The sequence below is a fragment of the Phacochoerus africanus genome, chromosome 1 (genome assembly GCF_016906955.1).
Source record: "Phacochoerus africanus isolate WHEZ1 chromosome 1, ROS_Pafr_v1, whole genome shotgun sequence".
NCBI lineage: Eukaryota > Metazoa > Chordata > Mammalia > Artiodactyla > Suidae > Phacochoerus > Phacochoerus africanus.
Window position 1 is genome coordinate 110,291,767 of NC_062544.1, and position 17,716 is coordinate 110,309,482.

The 17,716-nt window shown below is 39.9% G+C and overlaps 1 protein-coding gene across 3 annotated transcripts in view; it reads right to left on the reverse strand.

The window, feature by feature from the left end:
- The window catches only part of SETD2 (SET domain containing 2, histone lysine methyltransferase), a 111,064-nt gene that overhangs the window by 7,831 nt on the left and 85,517 nt on the right, over positions 1-17,716 (reverse strand). For all 3 annotated transcript variants that reach the window (XM_047772619.1, XM_047772608.1, XM_047772652.1), the window contains 3 exons: positions 9,459-9,593; positions 6,158-6,297; positions 1,804-1,915 (listed from right to left, as the gene is read on the reverse strand). In XM_047772619.1, the coding sequence (XP_047628575.1) occupies positions 1,804-1,915; positions 6,158-6,297; positions 9,459-9,593 (387 nt within the window). The remainder of the gene's footprint in view (positions 1-1,803; positions 1,916-6,157; positions 6,298-9,458; positions 9,594-17,716) is intronic.

Here is a 17,716-nt window from a genome sequence, read left to right on the forward strand (position 1 = left end):
TACTGGCCTATACCACAGCCACACCAGATCCAAGCTGCATGTGCAACCTACACAGAAGCTTGCAGCAATGCCAGATCCTTAATGCACTGATGGAGACCAGGGATCAGGGATCGCTGAGCCACAAAGGAAACTCCATCTTCCAGGCAATTTAAATGGTAGCTGCCTTACAATCCTGTGCATATTTCTCTGTTTCAAGAAAATGTGACAGCACCATAGCTAGGGTGACATGGTTAAGCACCTCAAATGATTCATCTGAAATTCAGCAAACTCCACATGGATATTAAGTGTCTTATCTTTTTGACAAATGCTAAATATAATGGTAAAAAAGAAAAACATTCCCCCCAAAGTGAATAAAATATAAAAGGAGGTATGGATTTGTTTCTACTTTTCTCTCACTCAAATTCCTTCCTTTCTTGCCTCTCCCACTTCTCTCCACTGATTTAACTAGTTAAGCGCCTCTTGTTATTCTCAAAACAAAACAAAAAACAGAAGCAAAACAAAAAACCACCACTATTCAAATCTTGGAACACAGACATACGGTCTTTGATTTCACTCAAGACACGACATCCTTGGAGAGGGAGTCCTACTCCAAGTGAAAAGGATTAAAAAAACCCTGCTAATCCAATCATTGAATCACAATGATTTACATGACCCCAATTACTCTCTTGTTAGAAGGAGAGATGAGGAATAAGCTCTCCTTTGCCTTACTTGTTCTAAAATAATATTTTCATAGTAATATATATCGGTATCAAATCTTAAAAAAAAAAGACGGGGCAGTTATTCTTCTTTGGTGAGGTTTTCATTTTAACCAGTTTAACTTCTTTACAGACCCCCAATCCCAAAATGGCAGGACATTAAAACACACTATCTCAGAAAGACTTCAGTTAAAGAGTGAAAACAAATTTAACAAGAAACATACAGCATTAAGAAGAATGCAGTAATCTACAGGGAGAGATCTAAGATATATTAAAGGAAGTTATAATGGAATAGGAATACTCTATTTGCGTGTTTAAAATGATAAGAAAAACACCTATGTGTGTTTTTCAAAAAGGTCTGGAAGAACATACAGCAAAGCAAGATTTTGCATTTTTGGCGCTACTGACATTTTGGGCCAGTTCTTTGTTATAGGGGACTCTCCTGTGTACTATAATGTTTACAATCAGTCTCTATCCACTAGAAGCCAATAGTATCCCCTCAGTTGTGTTGTGTTTTGTTTTTTTTCCGGGCCACACCCATGGCATATGGAGGTTCCCAGGCTAGGGGTCGAATTGGAGCAGTAACTGCTGGCCCACACCACAGCCATGCAGATCCGAGCCCCATCTGCAACCTACACCGCGGCACTTGGCAACGCTGGATCCTTAACCCACTGAGCTAGGCCGGTGATCAAACCTTCGTCCTCATGGATACTAGTCAGATTCGTTTCCGCTGAGCCACGCTGGGAACTCCTCTCTCAGTTGTTAACAACCAAAAATGTCTCTAAATATTATCAAGCCTCCAGAGGAGCAAAACTGCTTCTGGTTGAGAACCCCTGTGCTAAAAGGTTAATGGCATTTATCTCCAGAGAAGGAAGTATGATGAAAGGGGAGCAACTGAATAGAAATTAAAGGTTTTTACTTTTTTGTTCTACATACTATACTTCTGTATCGTTTGGACATCCTACCACCCCCAAGTATTTGTTACATGTGTAATTCTCTAGAAAAACAAAGAAATTAGAATTCCAACATCACATGGCAGCTGGCCTTACAAAATGACAGGATATAGACCCCCAAATGATCAGGAAACCTATCTGTAAGCCACACTCACCTTCATGGGATTCTCATCATATGTTGGGGTTCCTAAGTCCATCTCAGCTTCATGTTCAAGGCTGGCATCATCTCCTGGGCTTTCCCAAGTAGGAGGATCCCACTGAGTCTGCCTAGAAGAAGGTAAAAACAGCCACACTGCCACAGCCAGAAAAGAAAACTCTGGCATACCTCTGGCTCACATACACATAAAACACAATATGCAATTAAACATAAAACAAAGTCAAAAAGTGACATTTTTTGATATCTTAGCAAAGATTCTGTCACAGACATAAATTGTTTAGCCCACTATATTTCTGTAGCTAATGTGGCAACACTTGCTGGGTGTCAAAGACAACAGTAAAACCAAACATGTTAGTCTGTCCCTCACCTGGCTCTTAATGTTCTGAAAATAGGATTCAGCAAAGCCTAAAGAAAGTAAGCAGCATAGGTGACTGCTTATGCCACCTCTTTGCAGGTGACGAGATCAATCGTGATTGTACCAACATGTACAAAATAAAATATACACACACTCCTCACAATCCTTGATCATGTGAGAAAAATTGTTCCTTGCTTTAGGAGTCTTCTTGTTTATAGTTTGCCCCATTGGTTTGATGATCTGACTGCATGGGAAAGATGTTCAGGTTAAAATTTGTGCCCTCTGCTAAAAATATTCTCAACTGACCACAAAAAAAAAAAAAAAAAGGTTCAACAACATTAATTCATTGCATGTTTGTAGCTGTTTTGAAAGTAAGCAAGGGGAGTTCCTGTCGTGGCGCAGTGGTTAACGAATCCGACTAGGAACCATGAGGTTGCGGGTTTGGTCCCTGCCCTTGCTCAGTGGGTTAACGATCCGGCGTTGCCGTGAGCTGTGGTGTAGGTTGCAGACGAGGCTCGGATCCCGCGTTGCTGTGGCTCTGGCGTAGGCCAGTGACTACAGCTCCAATTAGACCCCTAGCCTGGGAACTTCCATATGCCGCAGGAGCGGCCCAAAGAAATAGCAAAAAAAAAAAAAAAAAAAGAAAGTAAGCAAGCAAAACTGGTTTTGAGTTTTGTTTAAAGCTAGATCTGTGAAGTGACAAATGGAAGTAAGGAAATTCATATTCAGGAGTCAGAAGTCAGCTGTCACAGGGAATGCTGTAAGGAGAATCACTTAAAATGTCAAAAGCCTCCAAGAAGCTAGCGACATATCTGACAGGTCAGTCCTGCCATTACATTCTTCTGCTTTCCTACCACATTGAACTTTAGTCAACAACATTAAAGGCATTTGATATAAACCAGGTTTGTGGATGATTATGAAAACAGTTCTTACTGGTCAGAGACAAACTTAATTTTAAAATTGGCTCAAATGGAGTCCCCGTCGTGGCACAGTGGAAATGAATCCAACTAGGAACCATGAAGTTGAGGGTTTGATCCCTGGCTTTGCTCAGTCGGTTAAGGATCCGGTGTTGCCATGAGCTGTGGTGTAGGTCATAGACATGGCTCAGATCTGGTGTGGCTGTGGCTGTGGCATAGGCTGGCAGCTGTAGCTCTGATTCGACCCCTAGCTGGGAACCTCCATATGCCATGGCGCAGCCCTAAAAAGCAAAAATAAATAAAATAAAATAAAATAAAATGGGCTTGAGGAGTTCCTGTTGTGGCTCAGCGGGTTACGAGCCCGACTAGTATCCATGAGGATGCAGGTTTGATTCCTGGCCTCGCTCAGTGGGTTAAGGCTCTAGTGTTGCTGTAAGCTGTAGTATGTAGATCACAGACACAGCTCAGTCCTGTGATGCCATTGCTGTAGCATAGGCTGGCAGCTGCAGCTCTGATTCGACCCCTAGCCTGGGAACTTCCATATGCCACAAGTGTGGCCCTGAAAAGCAAAAAAATAAAAAATAAAAATAAAACGGGCTCAAAATTTCTACTGCAATCAGGAGTTCTTGCTGTGATGCAGTGAATTAATGATCCATCTTATCTTGGTGGCATGGCTGGTTCGATTCCCTGCCTAGCATAGTGAATTTAGGATCCAGCATTGCCACAGCTGTGCTGTAGTGTGGGTCACAGATCGGCTCAGATTTGATCCCTGGCCCAGGAACTTCCATATGCCATGGGTATGGGCAAAAATGGGGGAGAAAGTTTTAATCAAAGAACCATAAGCAGCATGGGTTTCACTGTGGAAAGTAAAGAGAGAGGGAGATATTATGCCCTTAGGTGCTATCTTGGGAAAACCTCTAAAAAAGATAGAAAAAGTACACACATAAATAAGAAATACAATCTTTTTCATTTGTGGAAAGGTGATAGTATATTAAAAAGCTTACTTTGGTATTGAAGAAAACAAGGTTCTGGTAAAATTTGCAGACATTAGTTTTTAAAATCACTACTCTTTCAGCTAGCAGCATAACAAGGGCTCCTTTTATAAAGCTATTTTTTAATAGGAGTAATGAAGACCTTTTAAAGTAGAACACATAAAGGAAAAATATTTGACTTCATGAAATTTTAAACTTTATTTCACAAGACATTACAAACAAAAACATCTGCAATACCCTTGATAAAGAGATCTGACAATGTGGACACAAAATGGGGGTAAATGCTCCAAACAAGCAATTCACAAAAAATGCAAATGGCCAACAATCTAATGAAGATGTTCCATTTCAACAATAAAAGAACTAAAAGTGAAGAAATAAGATTTCTCATCTACTAACATGAATTAAGGAACCTACATCAAGAAAAAGGCACTTGTGTGTACATTTTGTGGGAGTCTAAATTGGTATGATTTTTTTTAATGGTAAGCAGACAGTACTTAATTTTTTTTTTTTTTTTGGTCTTTTTGTCATTTCTTGGGCTGCTCCCGCAGCATATGGAGGTTCCCAGGCTAGGGGTCTAATCAGAGCTGTAGCCACCGGCCTACGCCAGAGCCACAGCAACGGGGGATCCAAGCCGCGTCTGCAACCTACACCATAGCTCACGGCAACACTGGATCGGTAACCCACTGAGCAAGGGCAGGGACCGAACCCGCAACCTCATGGTTCCTAGTCGGATTCGTTAACCACTGAGCCATGACAGGAACTCCAGTACTTAATAATTTAAAATGTTATCTCTCTTTTGACCAAATATTCCACTTTTAAAAATCTACCTGACGAAGGTAGTTATGGTTAGTATTAGTGTCTGTAAGGATGTCTAGGTTTAGAGTTAGACATAAAATAGTGAAAATCCATCAGTCGGGTGTGTTAAATAAAATTTAGTACAACCATACAAAAGAGAAGGGGTTGGGAAAATTTTTTCTATAAAGGATCAGAAAGTAAATATCCTTGACCTTATGAGTCAAATGGTTTCTGTCATAACCAGTCTACTGTCATTGGAGAATGAAAGCAGCCATAAACAATTTCTATATAAAAGGATGTGGCTGTATTCCAAAACTTTATTTGCCAAAACAAGTAGCCCATAGGCATGGTTTGCTGACCCATGCAACAAATAAGCAAACATTAAAAATAACATAGTTTTATATTAATAGTTATATAAATTGGTAAATAAAACAGATGACACAACATGCACCCAACAACTCACATTATAAACCAGTGAATACATAGAGAAAGCACATATATTCACATAAAGTTATCTGCCTAAGATATTTTTTAAAAATTCTAAGAAAAATATAAATCAGGTTTTTTATACATAGCAGGAGTCATCAAACTATGGCTCATGAAACAAATCTGACCTACTGCCTGCTTAGTTTTGCTGGAACACAGACATGCCCATTCATTTACTAATTGTCTATAGCTGCTAACACAACAATAGCAGAACTGAATAGATGTGAAAAAGACTGTTTGAAAGGCAAAACCTAAAATATTTATCACCTGGCCTTCTTTAGAAAGGGGTTACTCATGACCCCTGACATCTAATATGTTAGATGAAATCACTACCTTTTTTTTTTTTTTTGCCTTTTTAGGGCTGCACCCATGACATATGGAGTTTCCCAGGCTGGGGTTGAATCTGAGCTATAGCTGCCGGTCTATACCACAACCATAGCAACATCAGATCCGAGCCGCATCTGCGACCTACACCACAGCTCACAGCAATGCTGGATCCTTAACCCACTGAGCAAGGCCAGGGATCGAATCCACAACCTCCTGGTTCCTAGTTGGATTTGTTTCCACTGTGCCACAAGAACTCCGAAATCATTACCATTTTTAAAAAAACTTCTCAGTTTTCTCCAAAAGAGTCTTACAGATTAAAAACACATCAGAACATATCCAAAAAAGACCAAAGTCTAAGGTATGTGACTCTGGAAAGCCAGCAGCCCTTAAGTACAGTCTATAGCTATAACCATAATACTCCCCCTATGGTGGCAGCTTCTTTGAAAGGTGATTTGGGGATTCCTCGACAGCCCTTCTTACCTTGTGATCACATGGTAGTAGTAAATCTTCCCTTCTGGGTCTCGGGCAGTCTTCCAGTTGGGAGGTAAGATGATGGTTTTTGGTTTGGGAGGAGATGGGGGTGGTAGATCCAGGAGATTATTTGTCACAACCATTTCAGGCTAAAAAGAAAGAAACACCCAAGTTCTTGATCAGTGACATCTCTCAAGCTGGCAAAAAGAGCCTATTTAAGCAAGATAAGTAAAAACAGGTATCTACCTCCTTAAAAAAAGTAAAGGTACAATCTGGGAAATGATTAGAGACCGTGTATATAAAGAACTTTAGGGATATGTAAGAAAATTGACAGCAGGCTCCAAGTTCACCACCAACATACCACATTTTTAAAATATTCAGCAGCTCAGCAGCTCATTATCTAGAATACTTTTCAATCCTAAAAAAAACCAATGCTAAATGGTATATAACCAACTTTAGGATAATGATTAGCTGAATAGGCTTTAGAGATAAGCAATTCCGTTACAATGTTAACATTTTTCCATTACATATTTTTTTCTGTATGCTTGAAACCTCATATTTATATTTTAAAATTATAGAAACAGGAGTTCCCATCGTGGCTCAGTGGTTAACGAATCCGACCAGGAACCATGAGGTTGCGGGTTTGATCCCTGGCCTTGCTCAGGGGGTTAAGGATCTGGCGTTGCCATGAGCTGTGGTGTAGGTTGCAGACACGGCTTGGATCTGGTGTTGCTGTGGCTCTGGTGAAGGCCGGCAGCTACAGCTCCGATTTGACCCCTAGTCTGGGAACCTCCATATGCTGTGGGAGCGGCCCTAGAAAAGGCAAAAAAAGACAAAAAAAATAAAAATAAATAAATAAATAAAATTATAGAAATGAGTGAACAAGTTTTTAGTTTAATTGAAAAAGTTTTAAAAATTTTGATGTCACGTTTTGAAAAACATAAAACTTCATAATCACAGTTATAAACTGAACTGTGTTTCCCCCAAATTCATATTGAAGCCCTAACCCTCAATGTGACTGTATTTGGAGAGAGAGGACTGGTTAAATGAGGTCATAAGAACAGAGCCTTAATCCAACAGGACTGATGTCCTTATAAGAAGTGGAAGAGACATTGGGGAATGTGCGCAGAGAAAAGGCTAAGTGAGGACACAGTGAAAGGCAGCCATCTGGAAGCCAAGGAGAGGTTTCAGGAGACAGCAAACCTGCTGGCACCTTGATCTTAAGGCTCACAGCCTCCCAGAACTGTGAGAAAATTAATTTCTGTATTAAGCCATCTTGTCTGTGGTATTTTGTTAAAACAGCTCTGGTAAAACTGATAATCACTATGAGGATATTTACCCTTCATTATTCAGTATTATGAAAGCCAGTTAATAAAGAAAAAAATTTTCCAACTTTACCTTTGCTTGAACAGTTAAAGAGGAACCTGAGATCCCAGGCTCAGATAAAACATGGCCACTTTTAAGAAAACACAACTCTCCAATCATGGCTGCGTCGTGCATTCCCTCTAATCCCTACTTCACATGGCTGTTTTTTTGGAGGGGACCCACTTAAGTTCTACTTCCTCCATTCCCATAGTTCTCTATCTAGTCTATAAGGTGATCTCTTTTCCCTAAACTTTTATGTCACTTAAGAATATTCCAGGAGTTGGAGTTCCCGTCGTGGCGCAGTGGTTAACAAATCCGACTAGGAACCATGAGGTTGCGGGTTCGGTCCCTGCCCTTGCTCAGTGGGTTAACGATCCGGCGTTGCTGTGAGCTGTGGTGTAGGTTGCAGACGCGGCTCGGATCCTGCGTTGCTGTGGCTCTGGCATAGGCCGGTGGCTACAGCTCCGATTCCACTCCTAGCCTGGGAACCTCCATATGCCACGGAAGCGGCCCAAGAAATAGCAACAACAACGACAACAACAACAAAAAGACAAAAAAAAAAAGAATATTCCAGGAGTTCCTGTTGTGGCGCAGCAGAAGCGAATCCGACTAGGAACCGTGAGGTTGCAGGACTGATCCCTGGCCTTGCTCAAGTGGGTTAAGGATCTGGTGTTGCCATGAGCTGTGGTATAGGTCAGAGATGCAGCTTGGATCCTGCACTGCTATGGTGTAGGCCGGTGGCTACAGCTCTGATTAGACCCTCAGCGTGGGAATCTCCACATGCCTTGGGTGGGGCCCTAAAAAGACAAAAAACAAACAAACAAACAAAAACAAATCATTCAGTATCTACTAAATTACTAATCTTCTGCTTGAGAATGATTTTTTTCCCTCCTCAAACTCTTTAATCTACATCTTTCATGATATTAAACTCTGATTACTTTTAGCATTATTTATTGTGATCCTCATCTGTTACTGGAATCACACATTTAAGCATAGGAATGGAATCTTATGTTTGTATTCAAAATGCCTAGGAGGGCCCAATTCATGGCAAGCCCTCAAAAACCTGCTGTAAGTACACATTGTCTTATTCCCCAACTGTTTCACATGTTGTCTTTTTACTTTATCTCCACTAACTGCCCAATTTGTCTAAAGCCACCACTACTCCCCAGGTTGCAGCAGAAGCCTTCTCTGGAATCCAGTATTCTAAACTGCTAACCTAGTCGCATTATTGTTTAGTTTCTCAAATGATTCCAATACCAACTTTCACTTCCCATTTCATCAAAAAGCAACACTACTTCATTAAGATTTCATATCCTTCTACATTTGCTGCAGCATACCAAAAGTTTTTCTTAATATATATACTGTACAACATGTATAGTAAATCCGTCATTCAATTCTATACCTCTAATCCATGGTATCTAGTACCATATCATATTCTAGTTCTTCATAAGTAACAATAGCTAGGCTAGAAAATTATTACCTCAGAATTCAGAGCAAAGTATAATATATAAGACTAGTCAGTTTAACTTACAAATAAAAAGGATCCTGGAAGCAAAGCATATATATATTAACACAGCTTTAAGTTCCACAAACATTTTTTTTGGGCTGCGCCTGCAGCATGTAGAAATTCCCAGGCCAGGGATCAAACCAGTGCCACAGCAGTGACCCAAGTTGCTGCAGTGACAATGCCAATCCTTAACCTATTGCACCATAAGAGAACTCCAGAATTTTTTTTAACTGACAAAATTGTTGAGTAGTGCTAAGGGTACGTAAGCATTTGAATCAAACTGGTGACTATAAAAATTAAAACAAACAACCTAAGAAGCAAAAAAAAAAGGTAAATAAATAAATAAATAAAAGCAAAACCCAAACCAAACCAAAAGTAAACCTTCTAAAAATAAAGTATGTAACCAACAAGAATTTTATCAACTGAAATATTTCTTACTGGCTGTAAGGGCTGAGGCTGCCCTGGTGCAACTATTGTAGTCACGGCTGCAGTTGGCTGTACCACCACTCCTTGTGGGTGGGCTGTGAAAATCTGTTGTCCCTGGATGTACTGAAGACTTGGCTGGGCATAACTCTAAAAGATAAAATCAAGAAATTCATACTCTATTCTTTTCTAGCTCTAATACAGCAGTATTTGACCTCCAAGTTAGCATAAATCTTACTGAAAGATATATCTATTAATATTTTTTAACTTTCAATGTGAATATTTTGTTTCAAATGTGTAAAACAATCTTTTGTTTCAAACACTTAAGTTTCTTTTTTTTTTCTTTTTTGGCTACCTGATGCCATGTGGAAGTTCCCAGGCCAGGGATTGAACCTGCACCACAGCAGCAACCCAAGCCACTGCAGCAACAACGTTGGATCCTTTGACCCACTGCACTGGGCTGGGGATCAAACCCGGGCCTCTGCAGTGATCCAAACCACTGCACTCTTAGGGAACTTAACCCACTGCCCACAAAGGGAACTCCAAAAAACACTTTTGAATTAACACTGATATACAATCAGACAATATTAAATCAGAAATCAATACCAAAGAAGTATCCGCAACAAATATGACCAAATATTGTTTTAAAAATTTAAAAGCATACTCTAAAAGACGAAATATAAATAAGAAAGTTCTACTTCAACTTTGATAAAAACAAGCCATAAAACAAAACATATCTAACTGGATTCTATTCTACGATCAATCAATTTATCTGGAAAGTAAGTGTGCAAGGGCTGATGCTCAGAAGGAAGCATCCTTGAGTGAATATACAAGAGGCAAGTTACTGTGCATGAAGGAGGTTGATACATGTAAGCTAGTCTGATTCTGTGTAGAAACAGTCTCTGGGCAGCTGAAGAAGAAAGATGGATAACCTGGAATATTCCCAACCACTAAAAGCTGAAGATCAGATGCTATAATGAATCCCAAATTTCTTTTTCTTTTCCTTTTCTCTCCTTTTCATCTGCTCCCACAGCATACAGAAATTCCCGGATCAGGGATTAAATCCAAGCCCCAGCTGCAACCTATGCCACAGCTGCAGCAATGCTGGATCCTTAATCCACTGCACTGGGCTGGGGACTGAACCAGCACTTCCACAGAGACAAGCCAGATCATTAACCCACTGTACTCATGGGTTACTCCTCAAACTTATTTTTTGCTGACCCACTCCCCTAGTCTAATCCACTGGTAAATTCTATTGATTCTGCTTTTTTTTTTTCTTCTTTTTTTTTTTTTTAGGGCAACCTCCACGTATGGATGTTCCCAGGCTAGGGGTAGAATCGGAGCTGTAGCCACCAGCCTACCACAGCCACAACAGATCCGAGTCATGTCTACGTACTTCACCACAGCTCAAGGCAAAGCCGGATCCTTAACCCACTGAGCGAGACCAGGGAGCGAACCTGTGTCCTCACAGATGCTAGTCAGATTTGTTTCCGCTGAGCCATGGCAGGAACTCCAACTGTTTTTTTGTTTGTTTGGTCTTTTTGTCTTTTTAGGGCCACACCTGCGGCATATGGAGGTTTCCACGCTAGGGGTCAAATCAGAGCTGTAGCCGCTGGCCTACACCACAACTCACAGCAACACCAGATTCTCAATCCACTGAGTGAGGCCAGGGATCAAACCCCTGTCCTCATGGATACTAGTCGGGTTTGTTTACTGCTGAGCCACAACGGGAACTCCCGACTCTGCATTTTTATGTGTGTTTGTGGTCTCTGTGTGTATCTATGTGTATAGGTGTATATATGTGTGTGTGTGTGTATAAATACATAAAAATAAAATCAGATCATTTCTCACATTCTTGTTCTACTATTCTAGTATAAGTAGCCATATTTTCTTGCCTAGATCATTCAACATCTCTTAGCTAATCTCCCTATTTTTGACCTTGATTCTCATAATCTCTTCACTCAGAGCAATCAGAGCTATCCTCTTAAAATAGGTCAGATCATGCCAGTCTGTTCTAACTGCTCCAGTGGATTTAAATATTACTCAGACTAACTGCCAAAATCCTCACAAAGCCCTGACCAGTCTATTCCTCCCTAAGGCCTTAACCTCATTTCCTACTATAGGCATACTTCAGAGATATTGTGGGTTCAGTTTCAGTACACTGCAATAAAGTGAATATTGCAATAAAAAGTCACATGAATATTTTGATTTCCCACTGCATATGAAAGTTATGTTTATATTATACTGTAGTCTATTAAATGTACAGTAGCATTATGTCTAAAAAAACCATGTAGATACCTTAATTAAAAAATACCGTATTGCTAAAAAGTGCTAACCATCATCTAAGCATTCATAGAGTCATCTTTTTGCTGATGGATGGTCTTGCCTCAATGTTGATAGTTGCCGACTGATTGGGGTGGTTGTGGTAATTTCTCAGAGTCCAACAATGAAGTTTGCCACATCCAACTGACTCTTACTGTCATAAATGACTTCTTTACAGCATATGATACAGTATGATTGCATTTTAATCCATAGAACTTCTTTCAAAATTGGAGTTAATCCTCTTAAAATTGCCTCTGCCTTATCAACTAAATGTATATAATAATCTAAATCCTCTAATGTCATTTTTAACAATCCTCATAGCCTGTTTACCAGGAGTAGATTCCATTTCAAGAAACTACTTTCATTTTTGCTCATTCATAAGAAGTAACTCAACTGTATAAGTTTTATCATGAGACTGCAGCAATTCAGTCACATCTTGAGATTCTGCTTCTAATTTTAGTTCACTTGCTAATTCTTCCACATCTGCAATTACTTCCTCCACTGGAGTCTTGAACCCCTCAGAGTCATCAGAGTTGGAATCAACTTTATCTTCTGGATAACTTAAAGCTTCTACATTAACACTTACTGCTTCATCTTGCACTTTTATGTTACAGAAATCGTTTCTTCAACCTCATGAACCGACCTGTGGTAAGCTTCAAACTTTACTTCTGCAGCTTCAACATTCTCAGGCTTCAGGCTGCACTCTCAACCATCATAAAATTGGCTTTGGCTTAAGGGAATGTGAGGTTGGTATGATCTTCTATCCAGACCACTAAAACTTTCTCCATGTCAACAATAAGGCTGATAAGACTATTTCACTTTCTTATCAATTCCCTTTAAGAATTTTTTCCTTTGCATTCACAGACTGGCTAACTGACACAAGAGGCCTAGCTTTTGGCTTATCTTGGCCTTCAACTTGCCTTCCTTACTAAACTTCATCATTTATAAGTTTTGAAGGGGTTTTTTTTTTGGTCTTTTTGTCTTTTTCTAGGGCTGTACCCGCAGCATATGGAGGTTCCCAGGCTAGGGGTCTAATCAGAGCTGTAGCCGCCAGCCTACGCCAGAGCCACAGCAACGTGGGATCCCAGCCGCGTCTGTGACCTACACCACAGCTCACGGCAACGCCAGATCCTTAACCCACTGAGCAAGGCCAGGGTTCCTAGTTGGATTCATTAACCACTGCGCCACAACGGGAACTCCTGTGGGTTTTTTTTTTTTTTGGTCCACACACTTGGCATGTTATCCCAGGGATCAAATCCAAGCTGCAGCTGTAACCTACACCACAGGAGTGGCAATGCCAGATTCTTATTAACCCACTGTGCTGGGCTAGTGATTGAAGCCAAGCTACCATAGAGACAACACTGGATCCTTTACCCAGTGCACCACAGCAGGAACTCCTCTAAGTTTTGATTTAAAGAGAGAGATGCATATGTCTCCCTTTCACCTGAACACTTAGAAGCCATTGTAGGGTTATTAACTGGCCTAATTTTAATACTGTTTTTCCTTAGAGAGAGGGAGGCACAGAGAGAGGGAGAGATAAAAGAATGGCTAGTTGGTGAGACAGGCAAAACACACATTTACTGATTAAGCTATCTGTTTTGTTTCATTATTTATTTATTTATTTATTTAGTCTTTTTGCTATTTATTGGGCCACTCCCGCGGCATATGGAGGTTCCCAGGCTAGGGGTCTAATCGGAGCTATAGCTGCCAGCCACACCAGAGCCACAGGAACGCTGGATCCAAGCCGCGTCTGCAACCCACACCACAGCTCAGGGCAACGCTGGATCGTTAACCCACTGAGCAAGGGCAGGGACTGAACCCACAACCTCATGGTTCCTAGTCGGATTCGTTAACCACTGCGCCACGACGGGAACTCCTGTTTCATTTTTTAAATGAAAGGTGCAACATTTATTTCAAGTTCTCTCTTGTTTTGCTTTGTTTTTCTTTTTTACCACATAAGCATTATGTGGAAGTTCCTGGGCCAGGGATCAAATCTTTGCCACACAGCAGCAACCAGAGCCACAGCGGGCCTCAGTCAAAGCAAGGGCCTTAACCTGCCAGGACATCAGAGAACTCCCTAAGCTAGCTGTCTTATATGGGCTCAGTTCATGGTGCCCCCAAATAATTACAATAATCAATAAGATTGCTGATCACAGCTCACCATAATATAGTAATAATGAAAAAGTATGAAATAGTGCAAAAAACTATCAATTTGTGACAGAGACATAAAGTAAAGCAAATGATGCTGAAAAAATGACCCCGGCAGACTTGCTTGACACAAGGTTGTCACAAACCTTCAACTTGTGAAAAACACAGCCTCTGTGAAGAACATTAAAATGAGGTATGCCCGCAAGTTCCCAGGTTAGGGGTCAAATAAGAGCTTCAGATGTCAGCCACAGCCACAGCAACATGGGATCCAAGCTGCATTTGCAACTTATACTGCAGCTCACGGCAATGCTAGATCCTTAACCCACTGGGAAAGGCTAGTGATTGAACTCGAATCCTCATGAATAACAGTTGGGTTCATAACCCACTGAGCCACAACGGAAACTCCCACATAACCTTAAACTTTTATATATTGGAGTTCCCGTCGTGGCGCAGTGGTTAACAAAGCTTATGTGTTAAGGCAATATATACTGGTAAAGTTATCATTTTACCTTTTTATACTCATTGAGTAATCGCATTTATAGCCAAGACATGGAAACAACCTACATGTCCATCGACAGATGAATGGATTAATAAGATGTGGTACATATACACAATGGAATACTATTCAGCCATAAAAAAGAACAAAATAATGTCATTTGCAGCAACATGGATGCAACTAGAGACTCTCATACGAAGTGAAGTAAGTCAGAAAGAGAAAGACAAATACAATATGATATCACTTATATCTGGAATCCAAAATATGGCACAAACGAACCTTTATACAGAAAAAAAAACAAAAACAAACTCAAGGACATGGTGAACAGACTTGTGGTTGCCAAGGGGGAGGGAGTGGGATGGACTAGGAGTTTGAGGTTAGTAGATGCAAACTATTGCATTTGGAGTGGATAAGCATTGAGATCCTACTGTATAACAGAGCGAACTATGTTTAGCCACTTGTGATGGAACACGATGGAAGATAATGTAATAGGAGAGAAAGAATGTATATATATGTATGATTAGGTCACTGTGCTATACAGCAAAAATTGACAACATTGTAAATCAACTATAACAAAAACATTTTCTTAAAATACAACTGTTAATCAAAAAAAAAAAAAAGAGGTATGCCCATACTGAAACCTTAATTCATTTGGAGAAGGAAGGGCTTCATAATTATATCAACATCCTGAATGATAAATATTTAATAGTCTGACTTTGTGATAAAATTAAAAAGCTAGATCAAAATACTAATTTTTTTTAACTTTTTTGTTGTTGTTGTTGTCATTTTTGCCTTTTCTAGGGCCGCTCCTTCGGCATATGGAGGTTCCCAGGCTAGGGGTCTAATCGGAGCCGTAGCTGCCAGCCTACACCACGGCCACAGCAACAGCAACTCGGATCCGAGCCGTGTCTGCGACCTACACCACAGCTCATGGCAACACTGGATCGTTAACCCACTGAGCAAGGCCAGGGATCGAACCCACAACCTCATGGTTCCTAGTCGGATTCGTTAACCACTGCGCCACGACAGTAACTCCTCAAAATACTAATTTTGAGAAAAATTTTCACCAGGATGAAACATATTATCTTCAGAGTAATCAGGCGGTTAAACATCCAAATCTACAATAGAAAAATGCTAATATTTAGGAGGCTAAAACTCCTTTGACTCTAAGTGAAACTTCAGTCATAAAGAATTTATCTGTGAGTTCTCATTGTGGTTAACAAATCTGACTAGTATCCATAAGGACTTGGGTTCGATCTCTGGCCTTGCTCAGTGGGTTGAGGATCTGGTATTGCCATGAGCTGTGGTGTAGGTCGCAAACACAGCTTGGATCTCCCGTTGCTGTGGCTGTGGTGGAGGCCAGCAGCTGCAGCTCCAATTGGACTCCTAGCCTGGGAACCTCCATATGCCGTGGGTGCAGCCCTAAAAAGACAAAAAAATAAAATAAAATAAAAATAATTTATCTGACAAGATCAGAAGATTGAGTAAGGATCATCATGGAGACACTAAAGGATTTGATTAATGTGAAGTAAAGCTATAGTTTCCTTAGCATGAAAACTCTGGCTACAAATATTGGCTATAAGATAATTTCTAAATAGAAAAGGCACTAATTTTAGAGAAACGCAAATCAAAACTATGACGTACCACCACACACCTGTCAGAATGGCTATCATTATTAAGTCTATAAATAAAAAATATTGGAGAGGGTGTGGAGAAAAGGGAACCCTTCTACACTGTTGGTGGGAATGTAAATTGGTACTACCACTATGGAAAACAGTATGGAGGTACCTCGGAAAACTAAATATAGAACTTCCACATGACCCAGCAATCCCACCTTTGAGCATATTATCTGGACAAAACTTTCCTTGAAAAAGACACATGCACCCATATGTTCTTTGCATCAATATTTGCAATAGCCAAAACATAGAAACAACCTAAATATCCATCAACAGATGAATGGATTAAGATGTTTTATATATATATAAAACATATATATATGTGTATATATATATATATATATATATAAAAAACATATATATATACACACACACAATGGACTACTACTCAGCCATAAAAGAGAACAAAGAATGCCATTTGCAGCAACATGGATGGAACTAGAGACTCTCACACTAAATGAAGTCAGAAAGAGACAAATTCCATATGATATCACTTATATCTGGAATCTAATATATGGCATAGATGAACCTTTCCACAGAAAAAAAACAAACTCATGGACTTGGAGAGCAGACTTGTGGGTGCCAAGGAAGGGGGGAGAGAGTGGGATGGACTGCAAGTCTGGGGTTAACAGATGCAAACTATTGCATTTGGAGTGGATAAGCAATGAGATCCTGCTGTATAGCACAGGGAACTACATCTAGTCACTTGTGATGGAACATAATGGAGGATAATGTGAGAAAAAGAGTATATGTGTATGCATGTGTATATGAAAAAGAAAGAGAGAGAGAGAGACTGGGTCACTTTGCTGTACAGTAGAAAATTGACAGAACACTAAACCAACTATAATGGAAAAAATAAAAATCATTAAAAAAAATAAGTGAACTGAAAAGATATTATCTAACTTAATCATTCCCTGTATTTACTATATGAGGCTCCAGACAAATTTTATCTGTTTCTAAAATGCAAAGATATATTTAAAGGATAACAGTTTATTGCCAGGAAGAAATGTAACACATATTGAAAATAATTCCCAATGGAAATGCCAAAAACATCTCAACAATATCACTGCCAGACAAAAAAACTTCAAAACCAATGCCTACCTAGAGCCCTTTAGGAATCATAAAGGTAAGTCATATTTAGCCATCATGAGTGACTGTACATGGTTATGAGATGTGCAGGTCTGACTGAACCAATTACATGGCACAAATTTTGCAGGAAATAATTTCCTGCCTTGCCATGACATCTGTGGTAGGTGAATAATAAACTACACTGGTATTCTTAGGACCAGTGTTACTGATTTGTGTTTTATTTCAAGAGACCCCTCTCAAATAGGAGGAATCAAGCCATAAATTTGCATTTGCTGGACATTATGCCTTGCCATCGCTGTATGACTACAGACTTTGAAGACCATGTTTTATTTACAGTTTTATGACTCTAACACTGACCAATAAATGTGACGAATTTGTTGCTGACGGTTAAAACAACAAACAAACCTCAAAACCTAAACAAACAAAAACCAAAAACACCCAGGAATGCAATATTCTTTTGAAGATATAGTGTTTCAAACTTAAACTGTCAAAAAGTAAAGGGAGGAATTCTCATTGTGGCTCAGTGGTAACGAATCCAACTA